The sequence below is a fragment of the Lycium barbarum genome, chromosome 4, assembly GCF_019175385.1.
Source record: "Lycium barbarum isolate Lr01 chromosome 4, ASM1917538v2, whole genome shotgun sequence".
NCBI classification, from domain to species: Eukaryota; Viridiplantae; Streptophyta; class Magnoliopsida; order Solanales; family Solanaceae; genus Lycium; species Lycium barbarum.
The window spans coordinates 140,942,511-140,954,698 of record NC_083340.1 but is presented as its reverse complement, the minus strand read 5'-3'; the positions used below and the strand labels follow the sequence as shown (position 1 = coordinate 140,954,698).

Sequence of the window (12,188 nt, the reverse complement as noted above, 5' to 3'; positions counted from 1 at the left end):
TTAGCTTGATCAGTTACACAATAGGACTTTGCGGGAGTCCTATTACCCCCGGGCTCTTCTTCTGTCGTAATTTCGCAGCAAATTCTTGACTCCTTAATATAATTGGATTATCATTGAGGATATATGTTTAATCCATAATCCTACTCGAGGAAAATGCATAAAAATATTACATATTACACAAACACATATTATGTCTCAATCACAAAACAGTTTAAAATGCTCCATTTTGTCCCCTAACTTATTGTGTATGACATGAAAAGATACAAACAAATTAATGCTATTGTGAGCTAAGCAAAGAGCCTTCTCTACACTTGCATCCTATCACGGACGCTTCAAAAATATCGACGGGTGTGTATCGGACACTCCAAAAGTAGTGCATTTTTTAAGAATCCGACACGGGTGCGACAACGAAAGTGAAGAGTCCCCCGCAACTTGCACCATATTGAGTACACTATACCACATATGTTACTTAAGTATAAGTAACAGTTAGCAAAACTATATTTTATTGCTCAGACCTGGACCTAAGCTAGAAATTGCAAGGCAGGCCGGATATAGGCTTGAATATACGGATTCAGAAGAATCTAGTAACTTTATGTGTCAAAAGATTCACTAAGTATCTACAAAACTCAATTACTAGCACGTGGGGACGTATTCCGGAACCAAGTTTGAATCCTATATCCATGAATAGGGCGTTAGTTTCAAAAAAAAAAAAAAAAGGCGGGGGGGGGGGGGGGGGGGGGGGGGGGCGTTAGTTTGCATAGTTTTTCGACAATTTGTTGGGGTTAATTACAATATATGCCATTGTACTATGACTCAATAACAGATCGACCCTGTATTTAAAAATCAAAAACTTACAACCCTAATGATATCCCTATTTATTTTAAGATTAAAAAATAAACTTATGTCAAGAATGGGATTCGAACCCATGCCCCCTAACTTATTGTGTATGACATGAAAAGATACAAACAAATTAATGCTATTGTGAGCTAAGCAAAGAGCCTTCTCTACACTTGCATCCTATCACGGACGCTTCAAAAATATCGACGGGTGTGTATCGGACACTCCAAAAGTAGTGCATTTTTTAAGAATCCGACACGGGTGCGACAACGAAAGTGAAGAGTCCCCCGCAACTTGCACCATATTGAGTACACTATACCACATATGTTACTTAAGTATAAGTAACAGTTAGCAAAACTATATTTTATTGCTCAGACCTGGACCTAAGCTAGAAATTGCAAGGCAGGCCGGATATAGGCTAATATACGGATTCAGAAGAATCTAGTAACTTTATGTGTCAAAAGATTCACTAAGTATCTACAAAACTCAATTACTAGCACGTGGGGACGTATTCCGGAACCAAGTTTGAATCCTATATCCATGAATAGGGCGTTAGTTTCAAAAAAAAAAAAAAAAAAGGCGGGGGGGGGGGGGCGTTAGTTTGCATAGTTTTTCGACAATTTGTTGGGGTTAATTACAATATACGCCATTGTACTATGACTCAATAACAGATCGACCTGTATTTAAAAATCAAAAACTTACAACCCTAATGATATCCCTATTTATTTTAAGATTAAAAAATAAACTTATGTCAAGAATGGGATTCGAACCCATGCCCTTTCGGACCAGTACCTGAAACTGGCGCCTTAGACCAACTCGGCCATCTTGACGGTTTGTTATTGATTTCATCCATTATTCATTATATCTGTTTTCCTAAGTTGGTGGTAGTTTGTTTTACATTTCTCAAGTGTCTTTTATATGTATTCATTGATGTCTTCTTTATGTTTTCTCTCGAGATAATGTTAAGAATAACCAGCGAAAGGTTTAACTTATATGAATTGATCGTGTAAAACTATTTTTACATTATTAAAGTAGTCTAATATGTAATAAAATATCATACTTACCTTATTTTTCAAAGGAAAAAAGGCAAATTTGTCCTTGCACCTTTGTAAAATGATCTAAATTTGTCGTTCCGTAACAGCTGGGGTCAAATATAGCCTTATAGCATAAGATTGGTCAAAATATATCCTTATTCACTAACGATGGATGTTCTTAAACACGTGAGACTTTTTTACAAGAAAAAACTATCAAATTTGCCAAATTTGCCATTGAACTATGCGAAATAGTTCAAATTTTACCCTAAACTTTGCGAAATTGTGTAAATTTCATTTTTCTCATTTACTATACATCATTGCTCTGCATCAATGCTCAATATAACAATTGATTCTCTCCACTCTAAAATACGCCATTTGAAAAACACTATTACTCCAGCACCACTTCCCTCCGACAAAACTCGCAGGACATAAAATTCACCACATTCAAACTATCTTCCACTTTACCACTTTTCTTATCATCATTTTACATATATCGTTAGATCACTGCCCTATAATAATCACTATAACCTCATCTTGACGGCCATAATATTGTTGCAACTTTAGAAGCTAAATATTGTCTAAGTTGTTTTAACATTGAGAGGTTGATATGGAGGTCTAGCATGATCATTGATGATCAGTGGCGGACCTAGGGTTTTTACCAAGTGGGTTCAATATATAAGAAATATATAAATAACACTGTATATACATATATATATTTTAAAAACAGATTAAATATACATGTATATACAGTGTTATTTTTCAACGAAGTGGGTTCATATGAACACACTTGAAACCACATAGGACCGCCCCTGTTGATGATCTGAGAAGGATTGGTGATGAAACCGTGTCTATGAACTTCCGAAAGAAGTGAAAATTTAACTAGGTGCTGCAATTGTTCATTGCTGAAGTTTCATTCGGGATAATTTGGGCCTGAGGGTGTTATTTTAAGCTTGGGGAATAGACACCTCGTTGTAGGAGGTTCTGAGTATTAAAGAAGAGGATGTTGCTATTAGGGGTGTACAAAGTAAATCGACAAATCGCACCAAACCGATAAATCGAATCAAACTGAGAAAAAAAACCCGATTAGTGGTTTGGTTTGACTTGGTTTGGTGTTGAAAAAAAAACCCGACCATAATTGGTTTGGTTTGATTTTAGCTAAAAAAAGTCAAACCGAACTAAACCAACCCGACATTACATGTATTCAATTTTTAAAATATTTTATACATAAAAATATTTATTTGTAATGTAATTTATAAATATTTCTTAATTTTTTTTTGTAGTTTTTTATCTATTATCATATTATTCAAGGTTGAAATTAGAATTTTGAATGTGAATAGGTTTTATATCCTGTGAATGTTATTAACTCATATAAAGTCCAAACCAAAACCAACTCAACACTAATACTAACAAAAGAAACTCAATTTACCACTAGGAATGACATTAATGTAGGATATATCTCCTTTAGTTTTGCATAATTGGTTTAGAGAGTGAAAATACATTACTTAAATTTTTTTTCTTGTCATGTAATTAATACTTATTAGTCGTACTTATTTTAGGATGACTTAGTATTTTTAGATTATGGTCATTTTCTTTATGGCTTATTAATTAGCAATATTTATTTTAACCGATCTTATTATCTTTTGTTGAATATTTTAATACAATATCATCACTCTTCTCACATTTTATGTTATTTTCTTATGAAACACTTTAATTACATAGTTATATCTTAATAGGACTAAAGAAATATTTGAAGTAAAAGTTATATATTTTGTAAGACTATTCCGAAAACAACCCGAATAACCCGAGAAAACCCGAGGTTGAAAAACCCAAATTTTATTGGTTTGGTATATAAATTTAAAAACCTGACGCAATTGATTTGGTTTGGTGTTTAAGAAATCCGAGCCAACCCAATCCATGTACACCCCTAGTTGCTATCATCATAATAGTTGGCAACTTCTTCAAAGTTCAAAGGCAAATCTAGACCATTTCGCATAGTGCAAAGAAAATTTGACCATTTTCCCTTACAAAAACAGGTCATTTGTTGGAAAACTATTACCATTAGTAAATAAGAGCATATTTCAAACAATCTTATAAACATTAGAAGTATATTTAACTCCAACTATTAACAAAAATCAAAACTTATACCTTTTCCATTTTTATATATCTTCACTCTGTCAATATATAAAAGTTTTTCCCATTAGTTCCATAATGCAACTTCTTCTTCAATTTAATATATAGATACCAAGAAAATATAGCAACCTGAATATATTGTAGTTTACTCAGTATGCATATTTCATACTAAATCAACCTCACATACAATCAAATGAAAAGGAAACTCCTGTTTTAAGGGAACTACAAATCAAAAGATAGCAGACAAGAAACTGCAAATGTGCAGCTATATTACAGCAAAAACAGGGAATATAAAAAATTTGTGAAAAAAAAAAAAAGTCTATTTCCTTTGCATGTATTGCTGCAGCTGCAATAAGATTTTACACCTCACTTGAAGGGGAAAAAAAAAGAGGAATTTCTAAAACATAACTCCAAAAAATATCCTTTTAAAACAAAGTGTTTTGCAAAGTTCTATATCTAGACCTTCAAAAAACAGACACTCCAAGTGCCCTACAAAAGGAAGTCCAATTCTTTAACTTCTCAGCTTTCATATAATTGTGGAAATATTCAAAAATCATGATTCAACTTCGACAAAAATAGTTTCACCTACTATAACAGCCTTGGTTTGCGATATTCTCCTAGCCGTCAATTCCTGCATCAATAGAACAACAGTATATTAAGATTTAGCATAATTGAGTAATTGCAAATGTACATACATATTTAGGAAGGAAAGGAAGGGAGGATGAGGAGATTTAAGGAAATATCATGTAATAAAAACAAAGTAAAGGGTATGCGGATAAAACTATTTGGTCGAAGCTCATGCCACACAAATATATTTTCTGGTCAAATTGCTATCAGAGAACACCAAGGTTCCCAGCAGACAAGGATTACATGAAAATTAAGCCAAGAAGCTCGAGAGGATATAATTTTCAAACATTTTGGTGAGATCACAGTCATGCTCAATTTTGTCCTTTGAAAAGCTTTGTCTATTCCATAGCCTATCCACAGAAGAACAATTTCATCTTATGGAAGAACACTAAGAAGGAAATTTGCCTCTGAATTATTTCCAATAAATTACAAATGCTTGAGAATATAATTAAGCAAATAAACGTGTGCTCTCTCTAACAGCTTAAGCTTTTAGATGAGATGGTCACACGCTTTAACATGGTATTAGAGCAGGCAGAAGTCCTGGGTTCGAGCCTCACTGCTAAACCCCATTATCGAAAAGAATTTTCACGTGATTGGCCCGCGAAAAAGAATCAGGCTTGCATGTGAGGGGGTATATTGAGAATATAATTGACTAAATAAAAGTGTGTTCTCTCTAACAGAAATAAAAGTGTCCTTTCTAACGGGCATAAAAGTTTGTTCTCTTCAATAGAGACCTTTTAGCTGAGATGGTCACACACTTCAACAACAAAACTTTTTCATTTCTAGCTGAAGGATTCTTTTATTCTCTCATCACATGCATCTGCTCAGTGCTTGTGACCAATAGATGAGACAACAACAAACCAGGAAGGCTACCTGACCATTTTCAAGGTCAGAAAGGCCAGTGAGAAAAGTGGACCACCTTTCAATCTCGGAACCTACCACACATGTTTGCTACAGTGTATGACCAGAACTAGGTGAGAACCGAGGCAAAAATCAGGCCAGAAATAGAAGCACGAAAGGGCACAAATGCTCTCATGTGCAACCATTTGGCAATTGTGGAAAAACCTAACCATGTTAGGGTCCACAGGATTCTTCGTGCCTTTGGCTAAATTATATACACTTTTATGAGGCTTTTGAAATGGAGAAATTGCTCTCTTGACTAGAATTGAGCTTAGTTGAGTAAGTTCAAAAGTTTTCAACAACGGGAAGAACCGGTCAGAACTTAGGAAATCTAATATCCTCAGTGAATTATAAAGGTAGAGGTGGAGAGAGTTGATGGAATCAGAGAAAGAGATGTCAAACCCGAACGGTGACGACCTTCCGATATGCTATCAAAAGGCACTAATATGAAATATAAGGGGCAATACAACCTGTCTAAGAAAGTAGTGGTAAAAGGGACAAAGCACACCTAAAACCACAAGACGGAGGTCTCGAAGGACCTAAAATCTCTTGGAGTTCATGGAGACTTAACTAAAAATAGAATACAACCCATATAGGCAATACCAACTAGTTGAGATGAAGAAGACCAACTCCTACTGCTATGCTACCATTTTATCCCAATATCTGAGAGCCGAGGATCCTTTTAATCTTGTTGAAGAATTGTATGTCAGTACAAAATAAAGAGAATTTTTTAAGGCTGGAGAACTTAATATATTGAACAGTGGAGTGAGACAGGTCTAAATGGAGCAAATTTGATAGTGAGAATACATACAGCAGGCCCCTACGAGCTTAGGTGAGGTTTAGTTATTGTATTTTTTCAATTGAAACAGTGAGAAGAGATGTCATGGAACGCATGAATCAATTGTATCTACAAGGTAATTTTGAAGGGCGTTTTAACTCATCATTTAATAGTCTCTACTCCAAGGAGAGTTGGCGCAACAAATATCAAGGACTTCTGATCCGTCGGAATAGAGAAAGTATACAAAATCATGCCAAAGTTTCTTAATTAAGTATACTTACATGAAAGATCAGATATTATGATCAAACCAAAATGATAAAGTTCAAAAATATTCCTCTATTTTTTCCCATGTAGAAAATTGTTCGTTATCAGATCAATATCATATTTCTTGTGAATAGCATAAATTGATTTCAGGTTCCTTTACTCTATTTTACCATGCTTAACAAATATTTTTATCTTTTAGATCTTGGATCCCGCAAGCTACGTCTCATTAGTATAAATAGCAACGTAAAATTTAGTTATTTGGCCCTCTCTTTGTAGGAACAGATCACTGGATAAAGTAAACTATCTAAATCATAAACTATCTAAATCAACGTTATCTTTAGACTTATACCCATCCAGCTATTACACTTAGGACAACTAAAGAAAATCACAGGCTTAAGTTACAGAAAAGAAACAAAAAAGCCCAATTATCAATTACATATTTTTAAGTCACAACACCTTGTTGGAAACCCAATATTTATGAAATACTAAGTCCTAAAAATAGTAATTCTTAGCTGCCCATCTGGATTGTGAAAGCAAAGAGCATAACTAGAATTCTAGAACAATAAGGGAACAACCAACAACAAACAAAAATTACCAAAATAATAGAAATCACCAAAAAGAGGGTTGAGTAACAGTGGGATCGCTATTTCATGAATCCTTTCTTGCTTTCCCTGATCAACTTGGCCAGCTAATTTCGACCCTTTCTTCTAGTTTCAAATGACCATAATCTGACAGTAACATACACTCTCTTTTATCTATGGAAAATAAAAACTAAAAAGAGCCTAAAGATGAAGTTTAAGCACAATCATGCTCTGCGTAAAGAATTTAACGTTGATTCAAATTGCTGGAAGCTTATACTTCCTCTGTTTCAATTGGTTTGTCTTAGTTTGACTCGGCACGAAGTACAGGAAAATAAAGAAGACTTTTGAAAATTGTGGTCTTAAACTAAAGATGTGTGTATTGTACCAAAATGCCCTTTGAACTAGTGGTCTTAAATATGTCATATGTAGGATGTTGGGGTGTAAAGAGTTACTAAATATAGAAAGCAACATTCTCTTTTGAACAGACTAAAAAGGAAAATAAGACAAACAAATTGGAACGGAGGGAGTATCTATGATCATATGAGAGTTATACTTGTCCAAAATTATAAGAATAACAACAAAGACAACAGCATAACCATGAACAATGAGAAAATTACCTCTGTTTGGTTGTCTTTTACCAACTCCATAACTACCAACGTAACCTGCAGAACTTTGAGGTGACATGTCAGAGGGTCCATTGCCTAGTCCATAACCAAGAGAACCAGTTGAATTCTGCTCAGGATTCGAAGAACGCCAAGTGTGATCATCATATCCCAAACCACTACCATAGAAATCAGCTAAAGCACCCCCATCATCATAACCACCCCTAGATGCAGCATATGATGACATAGCGGTCCCACTTTTTGTGACATTTCTTCCATAGCCTCCAGCCAACCCGTATACAATGTCACCATTCACATAACCAAGATTTCCACTTTTGTTAGAAACATTTCCTCCAATGCCTTGAGAGGAAATTGATGAACCCCAAACTCCGCTGTTGCTAAAGTTTCCTCCTCCAATGTTAGAGCTTGTGGAGCTCGTTCCATGACGAAGTCCTCCGTCACTCCATAAATTGCGATTTGCGGAGTTTAAGAATGATGTGTCCCCTCCGTTTCGGACATCAAACCCAATGCCACCACCAAGCCTGTTTGAGCTATGATATGGATTTAGTCCCCGTCCATAGCTTAAACTACTGTTAACATTTGCACTTCCCCCATATCCTGGGCTCAGGCCTGGAACCACGCCATAACCAGAAACAAATGGAGAAAGGACACTTCTACCCCCAGCGATTTGGCTAAATCTACCATCCATCCCGACTCCATATCCTCCAATTGTACCTGAAGAGTATCCCTGTGCATAGGGGTGTCAAAATTAGTTCATTAAAACATGACCCGACCAGCCTCTTCAAGTTTGGCCGGGTTAATGACCCGCCCATTTTAGCACAACCCCTTTCAACCCATTTATAAATTTGGGTTGATATGTAGCCCAGACTGACCCATAGAAACCTTGTCAAAATATTTTCAAAAAGACAATTTTTTAAATCTGATATGCTTATATAGCCATAATAAAGAAAATAGTTTTATACGGTACTTAAAAAATTAATTAAGAAACAAACAAAGAAATTAAAACTTAGTAAAAATTGGGCGAGCTAGGTTATGACCCGCTTTTTTGGCCCAACCCATTTCTACCCAAGTAACATTTGGGCGGGTCATTGCCCATTTTGACCCGCACAAATCCAGCCCAACCCGCCCATTTTGACACCCTTACCTGTGCGTAGCCATCAAGGATGTTATTCATCCTATTTAATCCATAGTTGTACCGACCAAGTGGGCTTTGGCTAGGACCCGGGGATAACTCTTTGGGGACAGCTCGCTTGACCTCAACCATTTTATCATTCAGCTCATGGAAACTCTTGAGCAAGACTCTATCCACTGCATCCTCTGAATCATAAGTGATGAATCCAAATCCTCTAGGCCTTTGAGTGTTATGATCATACATAACTACTGCATCTGTGATTGTTCCGAATTGTTCGAAATAACTCTTAAAGTCAGCCTCGGTAACAGTGGATGCTAAACCTCCAACAAAAATCTTTCTTGTACGTGCTGGTCCTGGACCAGGACTAGGAGAACCGTGAATACTATTACTGCTTCTACTTGTCGTGCTCTGGTCATCCCGTGGAACTGCCCTCTTTGCTTCTACCTTTAAAATGAGGATTGAAAGAGATCTCGGTAAAAATGAAGTAACTACAGAATTAAAGTTGTGTACTTCTGGCACTCAAAGTTCAGATCAAAGTAGAAGCGCGGAAAGTGTGATGAAAAAAAGCTATAAAAATGAGAATAAGGAGCAGTTTTTCCATGAGAATTATTCACTTTTCCCGGAATAAATTTCAATTTATTTCAAAATCAGTGTTTGGCTATAAAATTTCCAAATCAAAGTTGGAGTTGCATTCCAAATTTGGAAAAGTGCTCCAAACCTGTTTTCCAACTCCATCTTCATAAATTCCAAATAAAGTGTTATCTTCTTTCCTATAAACAAAGTATAACTAAACACAACTCCATCTTCAACTCCAACTTCATAAATTCCCAATAAAGTGAAAAATACTTGGAATCTCTGGCCACATGCCTACTTCAAGTTGTGTACTTCTGGCGCGCAAAGTTTAGAACAAAGTAGAAGATGGGAAAAGTGTGATAACAAAATGCTATAAAATTAGAATAAATACTCGACATTGCTTGAGCACATCAAGGATACCACAAAGGACCAGATCATTTGGTTAAATCTTCATAATACTGTCATGCTACGCCTTGTTTTAGGTTGAATGAAAAGTGGAGATTTTTCATAAATTTTAAATCATCATGCTACTCATTCATAGAATAAAATTGAAACAAAATGTGAAAAATATGGGCAAACTTAAAGAGCTTACCATCCTGCCATCAATGTTGTGTTTCTCCTTAACTACCCTCTCAGCAGCAGCAGGATCAGCAAAGACCACAAAACCGAAACCACGAGCACGGCCAGTAGTCCTATCCTTCATAATTACAGCTTCTACAACCTCCCCATAACTACTAAAATACTCCTTTAATCGTTCTTCATTTGTGTCCCATGAAATCCCGCCAACAAATAACTTACCAAGATCAACTTGCATTTTCCTACAAATACCAAAATGAAAACCCCTCAAAAACTCATTTCCAAATTTTCCACTCAACATTATGCAACTTAAAGCCCGCAAAAAAAAAAAAAAAAGGGAAAGTTACACATTTGGCCGGTCGACCAAAAAAATTACATTCACTAGCCAAATATACAAAAAAAAATCATTATGTATCAAAAATGTATATTTTATGTATATTATACACTAATATGCAAAAATTACACATTTGCTAGCTATTATTTTGGTCGGCGGCTATTTATGTCAATTTCTCAACAACAAAAAATGCTTTTAAAACAAAATACCATTTGCTCATTGGAATAAAACCCATTATGCATAATATGATAGAGCTTAAAGTAAATCCAAAATGGAGCATTTAATTCACCAAATCCATTACTTAATAAAATGAAATACAGATTAAGAAATAGCAACCAAAAACATTAAAGTTCATGCCTTTACTATGAAGTATAATGACAGCCTCAAGAATCTGGAAAACTGATCAAATATTATCAGATTCAATCAAAGCCAAACAGATCCTTAGATGATCAAGAAAACAACAACCCAATAATAAAATGGAAAAATAAAAAATACCCAAATCAACAATTTGATTAGAAAGATCTAAAAAAAAAAAAAAAGAGGAGGCTTTAATAATAGAACAGAGGGCAATGTTCTTTCCTCCTCTATAAATATTGCCCTCTTACTTCTTTTTTTTTTTAAATAATTCAAGATTTTGTACAAAATATGTTAACAATAACAGATTGATTCAACCCTTTTAAAAAGTTTTGATTTTGATAAAGTTTTCATTTTTTTTTTTTTATAGTTTGATTTAAAATTTTCAATGTTTTTGTGGTAATGAGAGAGAGGAATTTGGTGTGATTTGATCTGTTTAAGGATTTGGTTTTGCTTTGTTCTCTAATTTCCTTCCTTATATATATATATATATACTTTTCTGGGAAAATTTTGATGTAATGTGGAAGGAAAGAAAGAGAGGAAAATGGTTTGTTTGAAGTTTATTTTTCTGGTTTGGTGTTTAGATGGATGAAGGGTGCTGTGAATAATAAAAGAAAGTTTGTTTGTTTTTTTTCATTTTGGACCCAAAAATTGGACAAAATCAAAAAGAAAAAAAAAAGAAGCATAAAGTTGTTGTAATAAGTTAAGAGGTAAGTTCAATTTGGAAATAATTAAATAGTTAATCAATGTTTGATTTGAAATTGTGTGTATTAGTTTAATCTCGATTTGAAGTTTAGTTTGAAATTGATGCTTGGCCACTAAGAAATGTGGTGGATGGATGAGGTATTTTCGGTCTTGATACTTGGGCTCGAACTTTGGAAATAAAGACATAAGAATTAATCGGATAATGATTTCTGAATAATATATGATTAACTAAAAAAAAAAATTGAAAAATTGGTTTGAACTGTATTTCAAGTAAAATAGCAATTTCACTTTCAAAACTTCAAAAATAAAAATTACTCCATTTGTTTTATTTATGTGTCTTAGTCTGATTCGACATAGAACTTAAAAAAGATTTTCATATTTTGTGGTCTTAAATTAAAGATCTAAAAGCTCGAGATTCTGTCCGGAGAATGGTATTTTGAGAACTATAAAAAAATATGAAAAATGAAATAGTAAAAAGGTTGCTTGTCAACTCAAAAGTGTTTACAACCTGAAAAAACAAAAGTTGAGGATAACCAGTTTATGGCTTTTGATTGATTATAATTTACAAATACTTTGAGTATTTATCAAACGCGAAAATAAGCCAAAAAATAGTTATGAGCCAATTTCACCAACTGATAAATATAACCAAACATCATAATACACAAAACTTGAACTCATAATCCCATCATTTCATCGATAGACTTCTTGATCATTTATTTCCTTGTATATAGATTAGAAGA

At 34.4% G+C, this 12,188-nt stretch overlaps 1 protein-coding gene and 1 non-coding gene across 2 annotated transcripts; both read right to left on the bottom strand.

Moving 5' to 3' along the window:
* Positions 1–1,586: 1,586 nt before the first annotated feature.
* Positions 1,587–1,667, bottom strand: TRNAL-CAG (transfer RNA leucine (anticodon CAG)). Its single transcript has one exon. It is a non-coding gene; the product is annotated as a tRNA-Leu (tRNA).
* Positions 1,668–4,145: 2,478 nt separating this feature from the next.
* On the bottom strand, positions 4,146–11,440 carry LOC132636688 (heterogeneous nuclear ribonucleoprotein 1-like). Its single transcript, XM_060353677.1, has 5 exons — positions 10,747–11,440; positions 10,072–10,297; positions 8,919–9,350; positions 7,769–8,501; positions 4,146–4,632 (listed from the first exon to the last, which is right to left on the bottom strand). The coding sequence occupies exons 2-5, from the start codon at positions 10,291–10,293 to the stop codon at positions 4,619–4,621; spliced, it is 1,401 nt and encodes a 466-aa protein (XP_060209660.1). The 5' UTR covers positions 10,294–10,297; positions 10,747–11,440; the 3' UTR covers positions 4,146–4,618.
* Between the last annotated feature and the right edge of the window lie 748 nt (positions 11,441–12,188).

Coding starts and splice junctions, on each gene's coding strand:
- LOC132636688 (XM_060353677.1), bottom strand. CDS start 10,293: ATGCAAGTTGATCTTGGTAAGTTATTTGTTGGCGGGATTTCATGGGAC. Junction 9,351..10,071: donor ACAACATTGATGGCAGGATG/GTAAGCTCTTTA, acceptor CTCATTTTAAAG/GTAGAAGCAAAGAGGGCAGT. Junction 8,502..8,918: donor TCCTTGATGGCTACGCACAG/GTAAGGGTGTCA, acceptor CCCTATGCACAG/GGATACTCTTCAGGTACAAT.